Source organism: Python bivittatus, unplaced genomic scaffold (genome assembly GCF_059951505.1).
Source record: "Python bivittatus isolate LINGU-HERP-01145 unplaced genomic scaffold, Pbiv_v1 ctg000800_np1212, whole genome shotgun sequence".
Lineage (NCBI taxonomy): Eukaryota > Metazoa > Chordata > Lepidosauria > Squamata > Pythonidae > Python > Python bivittatus.
The window spans coordinates 971,247-996,475 of NW_028277105.1; the positions used below are offsets into that span (position 1 = coordinate 971,247).

Sequence of the window (25,229 nt, forward strand, 5' to 3'; positions counted from 1 at the left end):
GGTTTTTTTAATTGAGTGTTGTATCCTGTCCAGAGTCACTTTTTTTGTGAGATGGGCGACTATATAAATATGATAAATAGATGAATGAATAATTCCCAAATGTGGTGGGCAGATCTCTGGGGGGCTGTGAAGGTATGGTGAGGGGGACCAGGACACAAAAATCTTATTCACACCCTTCTTCTAACACAACAGCTGATAATTTTCCCTGCCAGGGTTGAGATGGGAGAGAGAAATATACTAATAAGGTCTAGGAGAGAGACTGAAAGGAACCTACACATTTTTTCCAGCAAGGGTGTGTTCCTGCCTCCAGCTGCCCATTGAAAATTGGGTGGGGTGGGACAGAGCATGAATGGAAAGGGAGCAATGGTGTCACCTCCTTTTTGGACCACTTTAGCAAGTTTATTTAACTTTATTATAGGTGCCCAACTCCATGGACTCTGAGCAGCATGCAAAGTTGCCAGAAGACATCTTCCCCTCGGCTGTAGATTGAATGAACAGCTGCCCAAAAATGTCATATTATTCTGCTCGCCTACACCCGATGAGTCCCAAAGAGGACAAAACCAGTCACCTAGCGCCCGCCTCCCAGGGCCAGTGACCTTCTCTATGAGATCAGCCAAAGGCTCGATCTCTCTTTCGTGGAAATGCAGGGCCTACGATTTTGGAGATCCAGGGATCAGCTCGGCTGTGTTTACCAACCAGACCTGCTAAAGAACCAGCTGCTGTATTTGCCCAGCACAAGCAACTTGCTTAGGCTTAACCCCGATTCAGGTACATATGGCTGTAGCTTAGCATCCTGTGGAAACACTGCCTTGGTTGAGTATTTTGCAATCCAGCATTGTGGGAGAACTCAGAAAGTTGGGTTCATCCAGTAATGAAATGCATCTTGTAACACCTCCCCACGTGACTCTCCCTAATGCTACGAAAGATCATTGTCTCATCCAGGTTTGTACTATGTTTGCAGAACCCATTGAACCACAAACCATCCAAACGCATTTTGCTAGGATATGTTTTGTTTATGGAGTTTCCTACAGACTCGGAAAGCTTGGTTCAGTGCCCAGCTATGGTGGGTTAGCCATGACGGACCCATCGTGCAAACCCACCCATGATTTGATATAATAGCAGTTCTCGAGCCCTGGGAACACTCACTGCTCCTAGCTACTGCTATTAAAATATATGATAGATATGTGTGTATATATGTGTGTGTGTAACAATAAATAAATATTCTCCATTCCACACTGCAGACTGCAATCGCTACACTACCCAGCTTCAGGCCCTTCCTTCCGATATGCTTAAATTATAATTACGAAATTGCCATAATCACCATCCGACCCAGAACAAGGCACGAGTATGATTTTGAGATTTTGCTTTACATGTTCATCTGTATGTTCAGCCCAGGGCAGATAGAGGAAAACAAGCTACCAATATCAAGTTTGCCCATATATTTATTTGAGGGCAGCACCATTTATACAAACTGTGGCAGACTAGGCTTGGGAAATTGACCTTTCACCCTCCCGCATTTTTCCTAAAATCCAGATCCCTCCGGGGATCTTTTGTAGGGCAAAAGATTTTCAAGGCTGTTGAACCTGGCGGTTTCTTTTGCCTCCTGGACCTAAATCTCTCAATCCTTCCACAAATAGAAACAGGCAAAATCGCATTTCTGGTTGCGCCAAAGCTTCCATGTCAACGTTGGGGTTTGAGGTCGGGAAGGAAGTTATCTTTTGTCACTGCTTTAATGGTGAATCAAAATATTCTCCCGCTCCTCCTAGCAGTCGTAGGGAGGTAGATTATCAGAGAAGAAACCGGTCCCTTATCTGGAGGCTAATAGTGCAGTGACGGTCAGTTTGGGGTAATGGTTAAAGATGCTGGCCTAGAGACCAGGAAGAAGAAGCAACGAGAACCTACTACCCAAAATATGGTCCATGTGGTCGCCAGGAGTCAACTCAAGGTTTCATGGGAAAATCTGAAAAAAGAGAGGCTGCAGGTAGCAGCTACAGAAAAATGCTAAAGGCACAGAAAGGAAGCAAAGCATTTAAAAAAGAACGCGCAAATGCAACTTGTACACCTTTATTTATCTTCAGCCTCACATCAATCCTGCGAGGTAGACCATTTCATATATGGGCAACCAAGGCTGCCTGGCAGATTGCAAGGCCACACTGGGGCATAACCTGAACCCAGAACTCCCACACCCAACTACAAGTCTCTATCCATTGGGCCACCTGACATAAGAAAATGTAGGGCTGTCATATCAGGCTTGATAATCTGTTTCTGCAGGCCAGGTATGGTAGTCCTAAGAAAAGAGCAATAAAGTTACTCAGAAAACTGACATTTAAGCCAAAAATAGGGATCTAGAATTAGATAGGACTTCATAGAGCGATTACAGAAAAGGCTTAAGCAGTTTGAACCTGTATATATCTTACTGGCAGCGACACTCACTGTATTCTACGTGGTGGGAAACAAATATAGGTTAAATTGCCCTAAAATGTATTTAAATAAATACAAAAGAAAGATCCAGCCTTGTGCATGGATTTTGGACTTTGTTTCTTCAGTGGCCAATGAAGCAAATTTACCCAATGAATCCCACAGGCATGTCAAGACAAGACATGACCGCTAGTGTTTTTGATCAAGGCAGCGAAGACGAACAAGGACCTAATCAACTCTCTCTCCTGTAGCTTTTCATTTAAAAAATGAAACGACGACGATCAGGAATTCCTTCCAGGAAAGCAAGTGGGATGACTGAGGAAGGACGGATCTCTCCATCCTCCCTCTGCTGTGTCTCTTGGTTTTCACGCTAGCCACAGAGAAAATTTATTCTCCATGATCGGCGTGGAAATGCAACGGGCAAAGTTCAACAACCAAAGAGAGATATCATGGCTGCGTTTCTACCCAAAGAGACTAGAAGCTGTTGTTTCTACGTCCATGTCTAAGCAGAAGCTTCTCTTCTGTATGGCTAGAATAGAAATCCTATTTCTATCAGGTTCAGGTTTTTTTCCTAATCACATTGAACGTTTCACAAACCTACGAGAAAACTGCTCCGATTTATCCCAGAATGGTAAAAGGAAATATCCAGGACAGGAAGTCTTCCCTTAATCAATAGAAATGGCAAAGCTGGCCAAAGATAAATGACTGCTTCAAAGACAGAAAAAGATGGTTTAGTCCCCTCCAATCCCCACCCCCCTCCCTAACCCTGGCAAATTCCAGAATCAAAAGCCAACCTGGCTGGCAGCTGGATTTAACTTCTAACCCCTTTAATGGGATAGCACATTCCACCCCGTGAGAGGCTAATTCAGGAGATACAGGATAGACTGTACATGTCACATACAGCTTAGTTCTCCAACAATCAGTACAGCATATCTGTAGAGTATAGAGCGTGTTTCTCAACCTTGACAACTTTAAGATGCGTGGACTTCTGGGAAATTCTGGGAGTTGAAGTCCACGCATCTTAAAGTTGTCAAGGTTGAGAAACACTGGCACAGAGGATGGCCTTGATGGAGAAAGGGAAGAATCTGTTACCAAGGCAACAAACAGATAAACATGGCTTAAGCCCAAACAGAGAGAGAAATTTACAAAAACATCTCAGACAGGCACCTTCCCCCCCAAATTCTCAAGAAGATAAAAGAGGGAGAGGAAGCACATTCACACTTGCAAGATTCTGCTACTACAGCCATTCTAATAAAAGTAGTTTTAGGTCTACGTGGCGTCTGTTTCTTGGTCTGGTCTACCTTGTAGGGCTGACAACGTCCAACCTGCATTTGCTATTTCACTTAACGGCAGGGCAGGTCTTGAGACAGGTTTTAATATTTCCCTTTCCCATACAATGGGGTGTTTTGATTAATAATCAACTAAATTGTCTCTACAAGAACTCTCTTCCCCCAAGAGAATTGTTTCACAGGTAAAAACTGTCGAACTCTGGAAACTCCGTCACCACATCTCAAACATCTTCCCTTTGGGTACTGTTTGCACAGCAGCAAGAAAAGAGGGTTGGGCCATACAGCTGAGACCAGAGTCACAAACTCTGCAGGCTTTGTTTATCTGTGAACCAACACTCTCCTGCTACTATTCAAATACAGCTTTATTTGAACCCTATCCTCTTTTACTGATGTCAAATAAAACTTAGTTTATAGAGCAAGCCATTTATACAGTCTCTCCAACATGGTCTCTCTCATGTACAGGCAGGTTGGAATCCGGATCCAAGGTAGGATCAGAGTATTTAGAGAAGCTGGGCCGCGTATGGATTCTCTCATGCTTAAGAAGGCCTGAACTTTGTTTGAACCTTTTCCCACACTGGGAGCATTTGTATGGTTTCTGCCCTGTGTGGTTTCTCTTATGTCTAGTGAGGCTAGACTTGTTACTGAAGGTGTTCCCACAGTCTGAGCATCTGTAAGGCTTTTCTCCACTATGGATCCTCTCGTGTTTCACAAGATTTGAGCTCTGGGAAAAGCGTTTCCCACAGATGGAACAACTGTATGGGGTCTCTCCTGTGTGGGTTCTCCCATGGACCAGGAGACTGGAGCTCTGCTTGAAGCTTTTGCCACAGTCTGAGCAAATATATGGCCTCAGGCCTGTGTGATTCCTCATATGCCTGATTAAACTTGAGCTCTGGCTGAAACGTTTCCCACAGTTTAAGCAGCAGAACGGCTTTTCTCCGGTGTGCTTCCTCTTATGTCTTGTCAGGCTAGATTTATTACTGAAGCTGTTCCCACAATCTGAGCATTTGTAGGGTTTTTCTCCCGTGTGAGTCCGGTCGTGGGTGAGGAGGGCCGATCTTTTCTTGAAGCCTTTCCCGCAGTCAGCACACTTGTATCGTTTCTCAGTTGCTTTGGGTCTCTCATGATCCATTAGGCTCGACTGATCACCAAAACTTTTGCCATATATCGAACAGTAATGGGGATCCTCTCTTGGGTAGATTCTTTCATCCTCATCACCTTCTGGAAGAGAGAATTGTAGTATCAGTCTTTATGTAGGCCTGGGGCTAATACCAATTAAAAAATGCCCTCCATAAAATGACCCTTTTCTCAAGTAATTCTAAACTATGAGTTGTTAAAGAAGGACATAATAGACGCAAGGAAATCTATCACTTCCTACAACGCTGCCTGTGCCATTTCCTGATATATTCAACTTTTTAAACAAATGTCAAAATCTTGTGTCATGACCAAACTTCAAGAGAGCTCACGTGTGTTTTCCTGTGAGCATCTAAGAATACAGCTTGAAAGCCAAGCTCATCCCTCAGCTCAGGAAAAAAGTATATCCCCTGATCTACCATAGCTGTGATGGAATTGATTATCTACGAAGCGGGAGGTGAAATGACAGAATGCAACAGAGCATCAGGTTCTCAGGAAGGAGGGAGCACATTGATTGAAGTCAGGCCCAGTCCAAGAACACCAGGGAAACAGTCCAGCCCAGTTCATTTCTTTTATTGCTTACACCATATAGACAGAATCTTGCCAGACTAAATCTGTACTACTTTAACCTAGTGGATCCTGGGAGATTCTAGGGAGTGGCTATCCTAACTCTCTTCCTCTTCCCGTGCTCCTGCTCCGGACTGTGCTGCCTCTTGTGTCCTCCCTCCTGGCATGTGCTCCCGTCTTCCTGAGGACTTGGTGCTCTACTGCATTGTATCACAATGTCTGTCCATTTTCACTTGGTATCCTAAACCACTCACAGCCAACCTCCTCTCCTTCCCGCCCCCACCCCCGCCACCAAATTTGCCTAGCAAGGTGGCTACTAGGAAAAACCAGCATGAGATTGGAACCCTGAGGAGAGATCAATCTTTCTGGAAACATGGCGCCAACGTGGCCTCCAAAGGCTGCCTCGTCTTCACTGTGTCGCCAAGGAGTGCATGAGCTGAAGGAATGCAAGGCAGTGACAGCCTTCTTCAGCTCAGCATGGCACAAATGGCCTGGATCCTGCTGCTGCTTCTTAAAGCATCGATTCCTGCAATTAATCGCTCCCCAGAAGTGGCTTCCCAGGGAGCATTTCCACACGATCTATGCTGAGCTCAAGAGAGCAAGTGAGGCTGCAGAAATGCAGGGGAAATGTTTCCAAATCAAGTCCTCCTGGAAGTGGGGGAAGAACCCCATTCTCTCTGCGTTGAGCCACAAATCTTGAGGAGAAAAAGCTCTCACCCAGAACAATGATGCTGCCAGAATCTTCCTCCATAGCAACTCCACATCGAGCGTTTGGGGCTGACTCCAGAAAGCCACTTGCTCCTGTCGCATGTGAAGAAAGACAGTCAAAATAATAACATTTTAAACATGTTAATTTGGGGGAAATAGTCTGCACTGATTTGAGGAGCCTAGTATTTTTCCTGGCTACTCTATGCTCCAAGGCTAAAACTCCACAAGCTGGCCTTTTAGTTCTGTAAAGGCTACACATTATCAACAGAGTTCAACCCTGATCACTTCCCAGTTTTCTCCATTGCTTTTTTTAATTCTGGGTAAGCCCAACACGCTTTCCACTTAGAACTGTAAGTTGGAAAAGGCTTTTTAAACCATCAATTTAACAATGAAGCCACAGCCTAAGAACAGGGGTGTCCACAGGGAGGTCTAAAAGTAAAAATGGGGGCCACAACAGCACCATCAAAGCCTTCCCTCTTTTTTACTTGGGGATACCCCTGTTCCTAGGAAGGCTTTTACCACAATAAATCTGTCCCCTTTAAGAACCTTTAAAGCCCAGGTAGATAGTGTTTAAGAGCGCTGGACCAGGTTCAGATCTTTTTCTTTTTTCCTCCTTACTTTATATTAGTTTGTATTAGTGTTTACCTTCTTGTTTAAAAGTTTCAATTATAAATATAAATTTAAAATATTTGGGGGAAGGGGCACAACTACCACTTTGAAGGCAGGCTATATAGAACATTTACGGACAACCCATAGTTAAGACTATTGTAGCAAAATTCGAGTTAAATACACAATGGTTCAAGCTCATTACACAATACTACTGATATAGTAATACTGTATATTGTGTATACGTATACAATAACGCTGTTCCAGCTTACATACAAATTCGACTTAAGGACAGACCTTGGTAACGGAACTCATTCTTAAACTGGGGACTCCCTGTATATACTAAATTTATCATGTTATCAATAAATTTGGAAGTCTCATTACAAGTCTCCCATCAATCTAGAAGCTTCTTTTGGGCTCCAACACTTTCTCAGACCTAAGCCAGCCATTACCATCATCCCACGACAGTAAGGCCAAAGTACGCATATTTTAGAAACTTGCTCATCCCTTTAACCCCTCTCTTTTTTAAAAAAAGTAGTCTACCGCCCTTGTTTTTACCGGACCTCTCTCGTAAGGACCCCCAGAGTTGATTTCATATCTAATTAGGTTCTGCACCACTTTTCCTGGCCTTTGAGTGGCCTATTGAAGCCACCCTTTAAACAATAAGTGGGCAGGACAAAAAAGTTTGGTGAAAAATTCAAATGTATTTCAACATCAGTAAAATCAAAATTAAACAAACTATTTAAATAGGATGGCTCCCTGGGTATTGAATTGTCCCCTCTTCTTGTACCCAAGAGAGCTCTGCTGGATCAGGCCAAAGACCTGATAAAGTCCACATTCTGGGTCCACATTCGGTGTCATCTAGTGGCCAACCAGAAGAGGAACCAGCCTTTTACACAATTCATTCTAGCAACTATTGAAACTTGTCAACAACTGTAGAGAGGCTGAAAAAATTGCACCCAAGGCTTTGGAGTATTCCCATGGCCTAGTCCAGTGGTTCTTAAAGTGTGGTCTGGGGACCCCTGGGGACCCCTGGAGACCATTTCAGGGGGTTTGCAAAGTCAAATAAATAGTTTAAAATTTCCCAGTTTTAATTTCTAATACAGTAAATATTGATATAACCAACATAAACCATCATCCCCTGGACCTTAGATTGGCTGTGACCCTCCCCGCCTTTAGGAAGTGGCAGTGGTGGGAACTTTACAATGGCTGTGTTGTGTTGACATAGGATGAATTCTGCCACTGTTCATGATTTTCTGTTTTCAAAATTTATTATGGATTGTTTTTTATATGTTTGAATATGGGTTTTTAATTTTTTTATTATTATTATTTTTACCTGTTGTGAGCCGCCCAGAGTCACTGAGATGAGACGGGTGGCCATACAAATCGAATAAATAATAATAAGCCAAAGCTCTTTGGGGTCCTCAGTCCTTTTTTTAGAATGTAATTCCTGAGAACCCCTGACCTAGTCTAATCCAGCCTGGACCCCCTATTTTTAGCTATAGCTTCAGCACCTAGAGCAGGGTTCCCCACAGTGGCCAATATTGACTTCCAAGGGTCAATGGGACTATCCAAGGGGTCAGTAAATGTCTGGGGGTCAATAGGTAGTTGATAAATGAGGGAAGGTCGATTGGGGTTAATTAATCTTTTGGGGCCCCTGTAGAGCTCCATGCCAGTCCCTGGTGCTGTAGGTGAGGGGACTAGTGGCGAGACAGCGTGACCCAGGGTTGGATAGACATCCACCAGTGACAGCAGCCTTGAGTTGTCTCTATTACTATTCTTTGTAGTACTATCAAAGTAGTATTTATTAAATTATTTTCCTATAATAAATGTTTCAGGGTGATGAACAATCCGTAACTTCATGAAGGGGTCGATGAGCTGATGGGTTTGGGGACCCCTGACTTGGAGCTCTTTCAGCCACCCGGCCAGTGTGCATCCCACCAACTGGGTTAATATCCTAAGCATGGACCAGCTAACGGTGGAAAAGCAGCCACGTTGTCTGGACGCAGCCGTATTTACTCAAAAGCAACTCCCACTCAGCTCAAGAGGACTTGCACCCAGAGGCGTGACTGGTGACACACAGCCTCAATTCACTGCATAGCGCTATCACACAACTAAGTGTGCGCAGGTGTTGCTTCCACATGACACTATGAAAACAGACCAGAATTTGCAAGCTTAAATTCAACGGGAGGCGATGGTGGGGGGAGAGAAACAGAGCAGCAAGGAAAAAAGGGTGGTGGGAAGGCTCAGTGAAGACCCTGCTCCAACCCAGCAGGAAATTCTGCATGCTGCACTCTTCCTTCTCCCTCCCCCTCTGCTTTACCTCTTCCACAATGCACTCGTCGGGCCGTTTCTTCGGTCGACGCGTTTCTCCTCTCTTCTTCAACGCCCCAAACACTTTGGGGGGAAAAAGCGAACAAACTTTTATAACTGGGCTAAGTCCAGCCCGTCCCACGCCATCTCCATCAGGGCAATGCCTAAAGAGGTCCAGCCTTCAGGAAGAAGAGGGGTGAATTTTAAAAAGCCGGGAGCCCGTAGAGACGCACGGCAGGGGAGAGAACATTAAGGGGCCGCTAATCCGGATTAAGCCATCTGAACCACAAGCGGACCTGGGTGACTTTCTCCTTCGCTTTCTCTCTGGGTTTCAAAGGCGGCTTTCCCCTTGCTTTCCGCTTCCTATCATGTGACCGAAGCCCTGCCAGGAGACTGGCAAGGGCAGGCCCAACTAATCAGCTGTCGGAGCGGATGGATGGATGGACGATGGATGGATGGACGGATGGCGGGGAACCGGGGATGTTCAAGCCGGCCGATCGCATGCTGCAAATCTTGCGATGTTTGAGCCATATAACGAGCTGCAGCATTCGTAATAAAAGATGTGCTCCTGAGCATATAAAGGGTGGCAAAAGAATTCTGAGCGATTAAGCAGCAGCGATTGATTACGGGCCATTAAGTCGTTGTCTTCTTAGACGGTGTTCTTCAACCTTGGCCACTTTAAGATAGGTGGACTTCAACTCCCAGAATTCCCCAGCCAGCCATGCTGGCTGGGGAATTCTGGGAGTTGAAGTCCACCTATCTTAAAGCGGCCAAGGTTGAGGAACACTGTTCTTAGTGACCACATAGATTTTCTCCATGAGGATCTGTCCCTAACCTACCTGGTCCTTCAGCTCTGCCAAGAGTGATCCCATCACCAGTATAATGGAGTCCATCCCCCTTGTTGCTGGTCCTCCTCTTTTTCTCTTTCTCTTTCCTTCCACCTTCCCAGCATCAGCGCCTTCTCCAGAGAGCTGGGTCTTTGCATAAGGTGCCCTAAGTAGGATCATTTGAACCTGGTCCTTTGTGCCTGGGGTGAAAACGCTGGGTTCATTTGTTTGATGATCCATCAGTTTGTTTTCTTGGTACTCTCAGGCGTCTTCTCCAACATCAAACTTCCAAAGTCTTCCTATCCTGCTTCTTCAAAGTCCAACTTTTGCTTCCATAGAGTATCACAGGGACTACCGCGGCCTGTGCAATTCTGGTCTTCATAGGTACAGACACATCATGACATTTGAATCTCTTCCAAGGCCTTCATGGCTGCTCTACCGAGTGCTACTCCGTGGCATATTTCTTGACTAGCTTGTTCCTTTACCACTGACGGTTGATCCTAAAAGACAGAAGCCGTCCACCACTTCGATATCTTCATTGTCAATTCTAAGGCTGGTTGTTCCACCTGTTCATTGCACCTTCCACAACACGAGCAGCAGTGGGCCCCATTGAAAAAGAAAAATGTTCATCATAAACGTGGCTTGGGTACAGAATCTAGCCCAGCTATCACTGAACGCTAACAGACATTTGTTAGATTTGAAATACAAGTTAGATTTATTAAGAAATCCACCAGATAGGAAAGCCTCTCTTCTATTTAAACTACATTGAGAGAGAAGGGTGGGGGAAGAAGGAAAGGGAGGAAGTTCCCCTTGACTCTTAAATACAGAGACTCATTTTACTGACAAGAGGCCAGGTGAGAAACAGACACAGGGAGGTCAAAACAAGTCTTAGATCCAAAGAAATGAATCTAACCTCATACCTTGTGCAAACTCAGTCTGTATGGTTTGTTTCGGGTTCAGTGCAAACTCAGAAAATTGGATTAACTTATGGTTATTGGGTAAGTTAAGGGATAAGTATGTCACAGGAACACAGCCACTAATGTGGCTGGGATTCTTCTATGCAAGAAAGTTGGCATTCTCAGAACAGTGTTTCTCAGCCGTGGCAACTAAGGTGGGTGGGCTTCAACTCCCAGAATTCCCCAGCTGGTTGAAGCCCACCCATCTTAAAGTTGCCAAGTTGAGAAATGCTGCTGTAGAAGGTCATCAGATCTGGGCTGCAAAAATACAGATAGTCATTAGATCAAGGTTTCCCCAACTGTGAAGTGTTTCCCAAATGTGAATTCAGGGAAGAAGTAGAGAAATTTTTAGTTAGATTGTTACAATGATTCCACTTTTCCCAAAGTTTCATTGTATTGCTTTCATTGCTGGTATTTGGGTTTATATCTCCAGGTAAATCTGCACCTCTTCGTTTTTCAATATTCTCACAGCATTTGTTGCTTCTTCTTCATAATCTTTATTGCATTCGTTACAATTTGACAGAGTAATCCTGTTGGGATCTCTGCAGACCTTTTTTCTGCTTCTGCAACGTTGCAGTTCCTGCCAGGCAGGTATTTCCCAGCTCATCTCTACCCAATTTACTCCCAAGCAATTCTCAATTCTTGACTGGTACCTTGAACAGAAATTATAAATCCATAATTATATGCATCAATTATAAATTGACGTATTTGTGTTTGTGGAAACCAGCCCATTGGAAAATCCTGGCCCCCATATTCAGGAGGGGTGGATGTCTTAGCATAGTATGAACCCTCTTGTGGGTGATTCAGCACATCATAGTTAAAACAAATCATGGCTTGCTGCAGTGTGTGAATCCAACTAATCAGTATAACTTGCAGGAAAAGCTGCTCTTGCTTCATGCCTGTGCTGTGAAAAGACATCAGGGCAGGGTAAAACAGTAAAAAATGCAAAGCTGACAGCTGAAGACATTTCTACAGATAATCATTTATTTTTCTTTCTTTGAACAAAACTTTTATAGAAGCTCCATCTCTTTTCTATATATGTAGATTCCCCTATGGATTTTCTGAGGGCTGGGAAGAAAGGAACGCTGGAGGAAACTCTAGCCGAAGTTTGGATTTGAAGATTTGCTAATCCAGAATGTGGTTTGTTTTGGTTTATGTATTTTGTTACTCAGGCCCTGTTGCCTGAGAACCATGGTTAATAGCACACCATGTTGTGTGAACCCAGACCATTAAATAATCCACTGTTTAAATAAACCATGGCTTGACATCATGTGTAAACCCAGCCAGGGCCTGGACACAGTTTCATTTTATGTACATGTCTGTAGTTTTTTTTCCTCACTGCAGCTAGTTTCAGGATAGCACTATCTGAAAATATATTTTTAACAAACTCAAACATCTCAAAGCATGCACAAAACACTGGTATAAATTCATAGATATTAAATAAAGGAAAGAAGGGGAAAAAACTCTCAAATATTTAATGGTGGTAACCTCTTTCTTTGACTCTTAGTTTGATCTAGTTTTGTTTCCCGTTCTCAGTATTATGTCAGTGGCATGTAGATAGATATTCTCCACAATGATCTACCCCTAACCTGTTCTTTAGTGCTGGTCGTCCTCTTCTTCTCTTTCCTTCCACCTTTCTCAGCATCAGAACCTTCTCCAGAGAGCTGGGTCTTCAAATAATGTGTCCAAAGTTGGATAATTTGAGCCTGGTCCTGTGTGCCTTGAGCGAGAACTCTGGGTTGATTTGTTCAATGATCCATTGGTTTTTTTTTTTCCTGGCTGTCCACGGTATTCTCAGGAGTCTTCTTCAACCCCAGAGTTCAAAGGCGTCAAGACTCTTCCTATCCTGCTTCTTCAAAGAATGCGTCAAAACAGGGTTTTTCAAACTCTTCCACTGACCCAGGTTTCTGTGAGAATCTGATGGGGTTCCAAGAGAGAGTATGGCCAATAAAATAAAGTAAAATAAAATAAAATAAAGTTTACTCAACACAGTCAATTTTATCACTAGAGCTTTGACTCTTAACCAGGTTCTAGGAATTTTTGTTTTCCTAACAGGTTCCACAGCCTGAAGAAGTGTTAGCAATGTTTCTGCAGCTCCTGTGCTCTGCATTACTCAGTTTTCTGCCTGTTAAAGTTTTCTGCCTGTTTAAAAAAAAAAAAAAAACAGGAAGAAGAATAAGTGCAATGTACCCCAGTAAAACGAGTTGACCTACTTTAACCAGCTTCTCCCAAACTCATCTTTAAACAAGTATGGCTGAAGAGTCTGGCCATTGGGTCACCCCATGCTCCCTGCGGCCTTTACAAAAAAATACTGTAAACATAAAAAATAAATATGTTTAGCTGCCAACTACAGTCTGATGTAGACAGTACTTCATTTATATGACCCCTGGAAAGCAAATCATACAAGCCGTATAAAACATCAAGCCTAAGTAAGAATTCACGCATGTTATAGTATAAATGCTAACTCATATAATACTTAGAACTAGGCAAAAATCCAAATTCAAAGGAAAAAGATGATCCGGTGTAGAAAAGGGCACTTGCTTAGCAATTCTTGATACCTTCTACAGAAGCTGCATCTTTTCCTGCCTCGCAAAATCTAGGAAAAATTGTTTGATTTAAGGAATTCACAGGTAAACGATGTGCTCTCTGAATCCTTTTTCCCCTTAAAATCCAGATCTCTGCACGCCCCTCTAATAACAGTATGGATAACCATCCATTTCATTCACATAAAGCAATTTGTGTATAATATTGCCTGATTATGGTCGGCAACATATACCAACTCTGGCCTTGAGCAGCTAATAATTTAGTACGGTCTTCCTTCCACCCAATGTTTATAGAGCTTTAGCAGCCAAATATTCCAACCGACAGCTCTTTTTGCACACACGCATCTGAGTTCATATATGCCTTAAACCAGCGTTTCTCAACCTCGGCAACTTTAAGATGTGTGGACTTGAACTCCCAGAATGCCCCAGCCAGCCATGAATTCCCCATGAGCTGGCTGGGGAATTCTGGGAGTTGAAGTCCACTCATCTTAAAGTTGCCGAGGTTGAGAAACACTGCCTTAAACATTTGATTGTGGCCTGAAATATTTCCCACTTAACTGGTTTCTCACTGGTAGGCTGTTATCTCTTATCAAGCTTAAAGGATGACTAAAGCTTTCTATCAGTATCTGTTCATCTCAACTGTTTCTTGTAGTGATTGATGTTCTCCTTGCCAGAGATTACAGCAACCTTCAAAGTAGAGCCACCAACCTGTAAGGTAAGGGCAGGCAACAGGTGTCCAAAATGTAGCTCCCCGGTCCTCAAAGCACCCTGAGATTGTACCAACAACATTCAGTGGCCAAGGGTGGGATCTGAACAGTGTAAGTAGATATAGGTGTGCTGAGAGTCCAAAGAACCAACTTCCATTGTTTCAAATCCCACCCCAACTCTCCAAAAACATTAAGGAGTGAACATTTTGGCCACTGATGTCATTGCTTCATTGAAAGGGCCTCCTGTGGGCCACTAGCAGATGGGGAAGGTGGGTTGTAGCTCTCAGGTGAAAATGCTGCCCATGTCTGCTCTTGGACGATGGTCCTCTGGAAGGAAGTCCAAGAGCAGGTGCTCAATTGCCCTGCTGGAAAGAAAGACCCCAATGAAGAGGAAGGAGCTTTTGCATGACGTTTCTTTCTCTCTTGCCCCAAAATGCTGAGTCTTCAGTGGAAGCGTATCAACTGAGCGTCCAGATGGAAAGCCACCTCTGAACTGAAGCACAGCCCTAAGAGACTGTCCCAGAAAAGGGTCATCAAATGTAAGTTTTCATGCAACAGAAAGGAAGAATAATGTAATGTCTAGGGACTCCTTGTATTTAAACTCTTAACTCCAATTATTTTAACTCAACTCCAATTATACTGAGTCAAATGCAGGCTTTTTTCCCCCATGGTGCTATGTTTTGAAATGGAGCTGGCAGGACTTGCCCTTTAGCCTAAAGAAATTGTGCACACTTGCTTTATAGAAATGCTGGCCAGCGTGTGTGTGTGTGTGTAGGGCCAGAGAGGGAAATGACCAAGCACATGCTTCTGAAGAGTGACAGAAAAGTGGTAGTACAAAAACTGTCAAGACTTCCTTGATGGAAGTCTCCCCAGTGGCTACCAACAAAACTCAAAATCCTGCTCCACCAATACAGAGATTTTCAGTCCCTTCAGCGAAGACAAAGACTGTCTGCTTGGTGCAATGAACTATACCCATACTGCTATTATTCTGTTCCTTTTGCTTCTTCCTTGCTGAAGGCTCCAACCCTCTTCAGTTGCTCGGTGTTCCTTCCCTTCCCTTCCCTATATAATAAATTACAGAGCAGACGTGTAAATCTGGATTGTTTCACAATGAAACCTATAGAAAGAGCTCCTGGTGTAACTAAAGCAAATTATTCTGCTGTCTTGACTTTCGCTCTTGACTATCATTTTGAGCCTGGCTTGCGCGTTGTGGCCCAGAAAGCAGCAGAAGAAAGCTGAGCAAAAGACAAGGCCGGTGTCAGGGATCCCATGGTTAAAATCAAGATTGACAGGCAATTCCAATGGCACTAGATGTGCCTAATGAAGGAATTTTCTCTGCTGAACCTCACAGTGGCCAACACATGGAACATGGTGCCCCATGCAGTAAAGACTGAAAAAATGGTATATTTCATACGAGTTTTCAATATATAGCTTCACTGTTCACAAAACAGGTCTCTGGTTTCTCTCCTCTGTGGATCTGCTCGTGCTGATTTAGTTTATATCTGGTAACAAAGCTTTTCTCGCACCCTGAACAGCCATACGGCTTCTCTCCTGTGTGAATCCTTTCGTGTATAACCAGGGAAGATTTGCGGTCAAAGCATTTCCCACAGTGTGTGCACTGAAATGGTTTCTCGCCAGTATGTTTTCTTCGGTGTCGTTCAAGGAGTGAGCTTTGGCTGAAACTTTTCCCACAGTCGAGGCATTTATACTTATGTATTCGCTGATGTTTCATCAAGGAGAATTTGTGCTTTAAACATCTGCCGCATTCCGGACATTTATACGGCTTTTCTTTTTTGTGGGTTCTCAGATGACTGATAAAGTTGGGACCCGTACTGAAGCTTTTCCCACAGTCAGAGCACTGATAAGGTTTCTCACCGGTGTGGACTCTCTCATGAAGTTTAAGGTCTGAAATATTTCTGAAGCTTTTCTCACAATCTGAACACTTATGCGGTTTTTCTCCTCCATGAATTTTCTTGTGCCGGTTAAAGTTTGACAGGCAATTGAAGCTTCTTCCACAAGCTGAGCACTTGTACGGTTTTTCTCCCGTGTGGATTCTCTCGTGAACGTGAAGGTGTTCTCTCTCTCTGAAACATTTCCCACAGTATAAGCAAGCAAACAGCTTCAGTCCTAAATGGATCTTTTCATGCCTAACAACATGAGCTTTGGAAATAAACTTTTTCCCACAATGTGAGCATGGGTAATGTTTCTCACCGGAATGAGTTTTTGTATGACAAAGAAGATGTTCTTTGTCAAGGAACTTTTTCCCACAACCAGAGCAGGGGTACGGCTTCTCTCCTGAATGAATTTTCTCATGCCTATTAAGATTTGCTCTCCCGCTGAACTTCTTCCCACAATCAAGACACGTGTAAAGCTTCTCTCGAGCGTGTGATCTCAGGTGTGCTATAAGGGCTGCATTGTGGGGACAAATTCTCCCACAGATGAAGCACTGAAATGGTGATGCTGCTGGATGAGAAGCAGAGCTCCCTGCTTCACATACATCTGAAGTTTCACCCCTGCAACACGTCTCTTGGACTATCGTTCTAAGGACGTTCTGGTTGTTTTCCTCACAAGAACTGGCTTTCTTCTGATTGTGTTCACTTTGGGTCTTCTTGGTTCCAGACTGTATTCCAGAGTCTTTTCTTCTCTTTATAGAAAGGGAAAGCCTATTTTTACTCTGCTGCAATGATTTCCTTTGTTTTTCCAGTGGAGAACTTTCTCTCTGAAGGCATTGTTCCTCCTCCCTCAGCTGTTCAACCTCTGATGAAATAAAAATAAAATGTTACCCAGGAAATTAAAACCAACCACAGATCCTTCTTCTCTCTTAGAATGCTGATGTATAGCTTATTTTTTAAAAACCTGACATTTCATCTTTAAGTGTGAAAAGGCTGCTAAGTGCTCAGTAGTTAACTAGGGCTTTTGATTAATAGTACAATCGATTAGCGTCATATAAAGATGTATAGAAATAGAGAAGTGTTTTTCCTGATGAGGGAAGATTCTCTCAAGCTTGTTCTTACTAGTAAGAGATCTGCATAATTAGGCACCGTATCTTAGAAAACCATTCACCACCCACCGAAATTCAGAATCTTAAGGACCCAAACCCTCCATAATATTCTTACTAGATATGTTCATAAAAGGGCAAAAAAGTTACCTAGGCTGAAGAGATGTAAACTATCCTAAGCTCCTCATAAAATTGGGGTGAATTTTAATGGGCATTCTTACCCTTCTGAAAAGTGGGGAGAGGGAAGCAAGGTATTTCAGCCATAGACACTCTGGTGACACCACAACATCACCAATCATGGAACTAAGTGTAGTCTCCAGACCCAAAAATGTTGCTATTGTGAGAGGAAAAATGCTAGTGGCCTAAAACTTATTTTAATATGTTGTTTAATCACATTTAATAATAAAAGCAAGGGCTAACTTGGAGATGACCTTTGAGCCAGTAACAGGAAATAAGTAAAACTTGCAAAACTAAGTAAATTGTTAAATAACCAAACTTGTTGATGGGAACAGACGTGACAGGGACAAAGGGAACAGGGAAGTGTGGTAATATTAGCACTGGGAACGTTATGATTCAGTTGAAAATCCTGAGAGTCATGATTGTGGTTTGCGGTTCTTAGGGATAAAAAGGATTGCAACTAAAGGGTCGGGACCACATGGCCAAGCTGTCTCAGTTGACGGCTTGCTCTTGTTGATCTGCATTGCAATGTGAATCTAAGTAAGTACCTTGTATGCTTATGATTGAATTTTACTCGCTTGTTGAACTAACATTTAATAAAGTTTTTAGAACTTTGGAGTGACTTGTTTTATGGTGTGTCTGTCTCCCGTGTTTAACGTGGTTTTTCCCTGACACTATCCTCACAATGGGTATCCAGGTCTCACACCCAATAGAGTTTTTGAGCTGTGCTTACAAATGGATTGGCATTTGGCATTTCTTATCTGGTATGATATGACCTCTACAGCCAATTCCTCTTAACAGTCTGGTTAGGAGAGCTAAGAACTCATTAACAAAAGTTTCCAAGAAGTATCCAAGAAGTGTTCAAAGGCAGCCCCATGAATAGCAGAAGTTCTCAAACCTTCTTGGTTCACAGCACTCTTGATGTCTCATAAACTCTTTCATGGTTTCCCTAGGCTCATAGTTGGCTTGGTGTCCAACAGATGTCAGGTATCACTGGATTATCCCTTGGCACCCCTCTAGGTTTTCTGTAATGCCCCAGGGCACCCTAGTGCCCAGATGGGGAACCATGGTAATATAGTCATCAAGTCTGACTGTTACCAACATAGAAGGGGTTGTGGTTAGGCTACCTTTCTGCAGGAAAGATCACAACTGGCCGCATAAGTCACATCAGACTCCACTGGCAAAGCTATTGGTCTTAATCTTAGCATGATACCCACAGGCATCAATATACTCTCAAACTTGCCCTGACACTTGTTTTGTGACTATTTGTGTGAGATCATTGCCCAATGACAGCTGTAGCGCCTACAATAAGCATTCAACTTTTCAAATACGCCTACTGATAGAAAAGATTAGGGACGCATTATACCAGCAATGTCTGTCTCTTTAGTCTGGAATAAACTCAATGTGCTATCTTATACACAACATTCCATGGAACATACCTCAGTCCTTGGGATTTCCTTCTTTTGATCCTAGCCATAATTTGGGAAGACTACTAGATACTTCCTCCATAACCCATAGCATCATTATTCTTTCTGTTTTGGCCCCTAAACTGTCGCTGTGTTGCGTATGAGTTGTTACTCAAGAATATGTCCCATTGAACTCAGTCTGGTTTATGATAGACTTAAGAAGGCGGTGTGATGGAAATATAATAAAATAAAGCTGGAAACTCTTCCCCCCTCCCCCTTGCCTCTCTTTCTGCCCCCTCCCCCTTGCCTCTCCTGCAAACTCTTTTCTCCACTTCCTTCTGCCATTCTTTGCTCATACAAAACAAGATCAGCTCCAGGCTAATGCATGAGGCAAGAGTGACCATGTTCCACTGCCAGAAATAGCCCTCTTAAGGCTATCATACTGAAACAATGGGAGGGCCATCACCTGTCTGCTTATCTCACAATAGAAAACCTATTTATCCCCCATTTAGCACCTATCCAAACCTATCCTTGAATCAGATCCCTCAGATTTCCTATCTCTCAACCTCAAAAGTGTATACATTCTCTGCTTATGCATCATTCAGGATCCCTCTTTCTTGGAAAGCGGGCACCCTATGATCATTGCAATAAACATGGTTCTTCTCCTCAGTGTTGTACTCCTGTCTTTGGCAAAAAAATTCCACACCAGTGGATTTCAAAAATGAACATTATTTCTCTTTTATGTAATACCTTGATGGAATTCTATATTTTTCATTATGTAAAATGCAGCACAAGATAGGCCTGAATAACAGAGAAATCTCAGGTCCGCCTTATATAGGCTAGCCAGCTGCCAATTAAAAAAGAAAGTCCACATCAATGAAAAAGTTATTGCATTTCTCTGGAATTGACCATCTCTTTCACAACTCTTTGGGCTTTCAATTTGCATGGTCTTTTAACCAGCCTGCTTTTCATGTTCACATATTTCGTTTTAGTTTTTGTCAATACTGTTCTTAATGTTATCATTTTGATTATAATATTTTTATTTAAAGCTTTTTTTTTTTTTGCTGTCTTCCACCCACTTTAGGCAGCTCTGGGGAGATAATAACTCTTGACCAGCCCTTTTCATAGATGAAGTCACCTGGATCATGGATAGAGCCGTGGTTTATATATTTTTGATTGATTAACTATATTTTTCCTCAGCAAGACTCCAAAAGGAATTGTGATAGTTTCCGACTGTAAAATGACAAAAACTACTGTCTATGACAAACCGTAAACATAATAAACACATAATTAAATCATAAATACTGTTAATGCATTTTTAAAACATTACCACCAGTGATCCTTTAAATCCAATGTACTTTTACTTTAAAATTGCTTTATAAAGTTCCATGGAACTTAACACCCAGGGAACCAGCAACACAGCAGTTCACTCCTCTTTCGCACACACACACCATTTGTGAAAGGCATCTGCATCAACAAAATCAAAGCCACCATAAGCAGAGTCTCTTACCTGTGCAAAACGAGACTAAACTGGAAAGAGATAATTCAGGGCTGGATCCTCTACTTAACTGTTTCCGGCAAACTGGAATATCCAATTTCTCATCAGAAGTGTTACTTGGCTGCACCTCCCCTTGTCCTAATTCTTGCTGATCGAGAACCCACAACATCTTTCCTTTTTGGATCTGGGAGATGAGCTTTGGAGTTGTGTTTAGCCATCCTGGTTGGAAAGGAAAGGAAAAACAATATTCTGATTGGGTGGAACAGGGGGGAAAAAAGCTAGAAAGCTTCCAAATGAAATCCATAATAAGGTAGAAAGTTTAGTTCATCTTTCCGAAGATCTCCAATCCACTGGGGACTGTAGAAGGAGGCACCATTTATTGACTTAGCTTCCATACTTACAACCACCGGTTAGCTTCTCTCATGAGTAAAATTCTCAGGGCAGATCACAAAATAAATATATTCACGTTGCCAAGCCTTCCCTTCATAATTTTGGTTGGTATAATGTTTTTGCACAGCTAGAGTTCCCATTCTGAGATGCGTCACAATCAATACACTGGCAGGAAGGCGTTGTGGTGTTGCAAGCTCTGGTTTCAATCTTCTGAACGAACATCAACATGGAAGTGCCTTTGTACAACTATCACTCGCTGGCATTTTCATGAAGTAGGGAAAGTTTCACAAGTGGGGAAAGTTAGAGAATACACGAGTCTGTGTGATATAGTGCTTAACACAGTGTTTCTCAATCTCAGCAATTTTAAGCTATGTGGACTTCAACTCCCAGAATTCCCCAGCCAGCTGGCTGGGGAATTCTGGGAGTTGAAGTCCATACTTCTTAAAGTGGCTGAGGTTGAGATACATTGGGCTAAATGATACAATTGTTAGACGGATCCATAATTGGCTGAATGATGTCTTTCAGAGAACGGTCATGAACTGTTTCATATCATCTTGGAGACTAATATTGAGTGGAGTGCCACACTCTTCTTGGGGCCCTACATAGACCAACTTTTTCATGGCTAACCCAGGTTGAGGAGTTAAGGGCTGATTATCAAAGCTGCAGATGAGACAAAGTAGAAGGGGTGAATATTTTAGAAACCAATAGACTAGGATGGTACAATATGAGTCCCAAGATAACCTTGACAAGTGAATGCAAGGAGACCCTTTAAGAGAAAGTAATCTAGAAAGGAAATGAGAACGCATTCCCAGAGAAGGTGTGAGGAAGAGACTCAGGATAACCCCACTGTGATTCGGTTTGGTATAAAAAGGGGCAGAGGGAATCTCTAGCATGCTTTCAACGTTCTCTGATTATCCCCTACAACAGTAAAATAGAATTTTGTCATCTTTGTGGTGTCTTTTTCCTGACCTGGCCTACTGCGAAGGGCTAACAAAACAGTAGAATAAGCTAAGAAAGTAAGTTTAATGACTAAATAGGGATTCAAACCTAGGTCTGCTACTCTAGTCTGAAATGTAGTTGAATTAAGCTCTTAGGGCACACTGTAGACCAGTGTTTCTCAACCTTGGCAACTTTAAGATGCGTGGACTTCAACTCCCAGAATTCCCCAGCCAGCCATGGCTGGCTGGGGAATTCTGGGAGTTGAAGTCCACGCATCTTAAAGTTGCCAAGGTTGAGAAACACTGCTGTAGATTCTTCAGGGATTACAGCAGCTGACCTGCTTGTCAACTGGAGGATCAACGTCCTACAACTCTACGGCATGCCATAATTTCCGCACCCTTTGCAAAGAGGTGGAGACTGTGTATCTATATCTCTGTACGCAGCAGCTCCAGCTTGGCTTTTAGACTGCAGCATCGTCTGGCTAGATCTGGAAGTGGGTCTTCCCTTGCAAGACCCATTCGACAGCTGCGGAGATGGGATCTGTCCTTCTCAAAGAATCGGTGGAGGAAACCAGCCCTTACCCAGTGAAACCACGTTGTCATAATTCTCCTGCATGACTTTCCGGTATATATACCGTTGATAGGGATCCAGCAAAGCCCACTCTCTTCTGGTGAAGTACACAGCCACGTCCTCAAAAGTCACAGAGGCCTGGAGTGGGGAGACAAGGGCCTTCTTAGCTCCACTCATTCAGAAGAAGCCCAAGGTGAAGAGAAGACAGGCTTTCTTTCCTTCCCTCTGCCAACCATTACCTGAGCTGGTGGTGCCGCCGCCAACATACGTCTTCTGCCACGAACCCAAGAGGCTTTTCTCATAGGGGTGGAAGTCATTCTGGAATCTAGGAAGAGAGAAAGTGGTGGTGGATGTTCACATGTCACTCCTGCTATCGTATTCCCATAGAGTTCCGTGCTGGGGTGGGTAGCCTACAGGGAACATAAACCCCGCTCTCATCTTTCGGGTCCCAGGCCCCTCCCGGATTGTGCTGGAGAAATTTAGCAGCACAATTAATCGTGGCATCTTTCTGCACATTAAATGTATGCATATTAACCACACGAGCTTTTCCAGATTCAGAATAAGAAAACAGGGAATATGGGGGATGCAAAGGCTGAGCATTCTTTCAGTCAGTCCTTTGTAACACCTCCTTTGGCAGAAACAGCAGCTTCTGAACATTTCCTATGGACAACGACGAGTCTTGCTATTCTTGGTTTTGGAATTTTTTCCTACTCTTCCTTGCAGAAGTCTTCTAAGTCAGAAATGTTTTCAGGTCTCCCCGCAGATTTTCAGTCATATTCAAATGTGGGGACTATGAAGCTCATTTCAAAACCTTTCTTTTTCATGTTTGAAAATAAGGCAGGGTTGATTTGGACAGCAAACCAGATTGTCCCATCTTCTGCACCTGACATAGTCTCGGCTTTCTCGTTTTGGATCTGTAAACCACTGCAGATAAATAATAAGTATGCATTCAGATTTACAGAAAGAGGCCACACGTAACTTTGTGCCATGTAGAGTTGTGACCACTTCTGTTCCTCTAAAAGAGACAATTTGACTAGGGAGCCCAAATTTTTGCACGCAAGTGTATTTTCCCACTTCAGATATCCAGAAGAGAAATTATCTGCCCAAATTCATATTTTTGCTGCCATGTCTCATCAGCGCAATCCAAGATGGGAGGGTCATTGTGCATGGCCTACAAGTTGCCCAATTTAACAAGAGGCGCCTAATTTTGGCATGCAACTGTAGGCTCTAGGGAGGCATTACCCATCTCACAGGGTAGGTGGTGCCTCTAGCGTAGGCCGCTGAGCACGTGCTTTACACCAGGGTTTGTCAACCTTGGTAACTTTAAGATGGGTGGACTTCAACTCCCAGAATTCCTCAGCCAGCAGGGCTGGCTGGGGAATTCTGGGAGTTGAAGTCCACCCATCTTAAAGTTGCCAAGGTAGAGGAACCCTGCCTTACGCCACACAGCTCAGGAGGTTTCCCAATTCAATGGCACGCTTATAAAAAAAATGGCAAAAGTCCCACCCTGCCCCTTTTATCCACCTTTATCCACCAGTGCTCTTCTGGAGAAATGAAGAAAAGCTGAATATGGACATAGCTTTGATCTGCACCTGACTCAAACTGCTTTAAAAGTTAAAGGGAAAAGAAGGGAAAGGCAGTAATACTGCCAAGCCAGGGGAAGGAAAAGAGGAAGACAAAAGAGGCTTCCCCGAGTCTTAGTTCACATCAGTTTCGTGTAAGACATTTATTATTTATATAGAATCTTGCTGCAATGGATTTTAATTAATATTTATTCTATTTTAATCAATATTTGTTCTTTTTACTGTAAACTGCCCAGAGTCGCTCTGCAGTGAGATGGGCGGTGACGAATTTGAAATATAAATAAATAAATGCAGGGGAAATCCTGCTGGGAAGGAGAAAAAGAGGATTGTAGGGAATTGGTGCTGGCCTAGAAACCAGGAGATGGTGAGTTCTAGTCCCACCTTAGGCACGAAAGCCGGCGGGGTGACTTTGGGCCAGTCCTTCTCTCTCCGCCCGGCCTACCTCACAGGGTTGTGGTGGTGGGGAAAAAAGGAGGAAGGAGGAGGATTAGGTTTGCCTATTGCCTTGAGTTATTTATTTAAAAAAATGATAATAAATGCGGGACAAGCATCTAATCAATCAATAAATGAACTGGGTAGGAGAGGGATTCGAGGTGGGGCTCCCGCAAATGGGAGTGGGCTCTCGGAGGCCCTTCATCACCGCACACGTCTGCGGGTGGATGAAAGAGAGGGAGAAGCCATCCCGGACGTGACTCCGAAATGCTGAGGGTCTTAAAGAGCCATTAACCCTGCTGGCTGGGGACAATGGGACTTGAAGTCCCACGCAACTAGGAAAGGCTGAAGGAGAGAAATTTGGCTGTCAGGCTGAATCCCAGCAAGAGATGGGCTGGGAGGGTTAGGGTTGGGGGGCGGTGTTGTACTGATGCTCAGGACAGCGGCCCCCACAATTCAAAACAGCCCCCAATCTCCCTTGCTCAGTGTTGCTCAACCCTGCCGGGTTTAAGATGGGTGGACTTCAACTCCCAGAATTCCCCAGCCAGCATGGCTGGCTGGGGAATTCTGGGAGTTGAAGTCCACCCATCTTAAACCCGGCAGGGTTGAGCAACACTGCCCTTGCTGGATGGAGGACGGGCATCTAGCTGAATTACGTATCCCCCAGGCAGCCTCCAGCAGAGCCCCCAAGTCACCCGCTTACCGAGATCCACGCCCAGCGCCACTCCTGGGACCTAATTCGGTTCCTGGGTCGAAGCCGCCCCTTCTCCGGGGGTGTCCATCCAGCCTTGCGGAGAAACCGATTGGAAACCGGCCCCCCGAACGCCACCCTTTCCCTGCGAGCCTTCCCAAGCTCCCCACTCGCCCATCTTAGCGCCCGGGGGCGCCCCGTTGCAGCCAAACGCCCCAAGAGAGTTGGTGGGGCTCGAGACCCGCAAATCCTCTCCGGGCGCTGCGCGGCAGAAGGGGTGGTTTGCCTCCCCTCGGGACGCCACGGCGCATGCGTGGCCGAAGAGGCAGCTCCGCGGACATGCTCGGGAGCAGCCAGTGAAGCCGCCGCTGCCCTTTCCTCTGCCCTCACTCGGAGTGAAGTTTTTCTCTCTCGGTTCTCCCCACCCCTAAAGACCCGCAAGTCGGGCTGAGCTAATGTTTTTATTCTAATAATAACTTT

General features: G+C 43.9%; 1 protein-coding gene across 1 annotated transcript; it reads right to left on the reverse strand.

The window, feature by feature from the left end:
- Window positions 1-1,542: 1,542 nt before the first annotated feature.
- On the reverse strand, window positions 1,543-25,045 carry LOC103059024 (uncharacterized). The gene is made up of 8 exons (XM_025170531.2): window positions 24,762-25,045; window positions 22,283-22,368; window positions 22,055-22,181; window positions 20,157-20,363; window positions 15,489-16,822; window positions 9,043-9,154; window positions 6,123-6,206; window positions 1,543-4,925 (listed from the first exon to the last, which is right to left on the reverse strand). Exons 2-8 carry the CDS (start codon window positions 22,358-22,360, stop codon window positions 4,132-4,134), a joined length of 2,736 nt encoding a protein of 911 aa, XP_025026299.2. The 5' UTR covers window positions 22,361-22,368; window positions 24,762-25,045; the 3' UTR covers window positions 1,543-4,131.
- Between the last annotated feature and the right edge of the window lie 184 nt (window positions 25,046-25,229).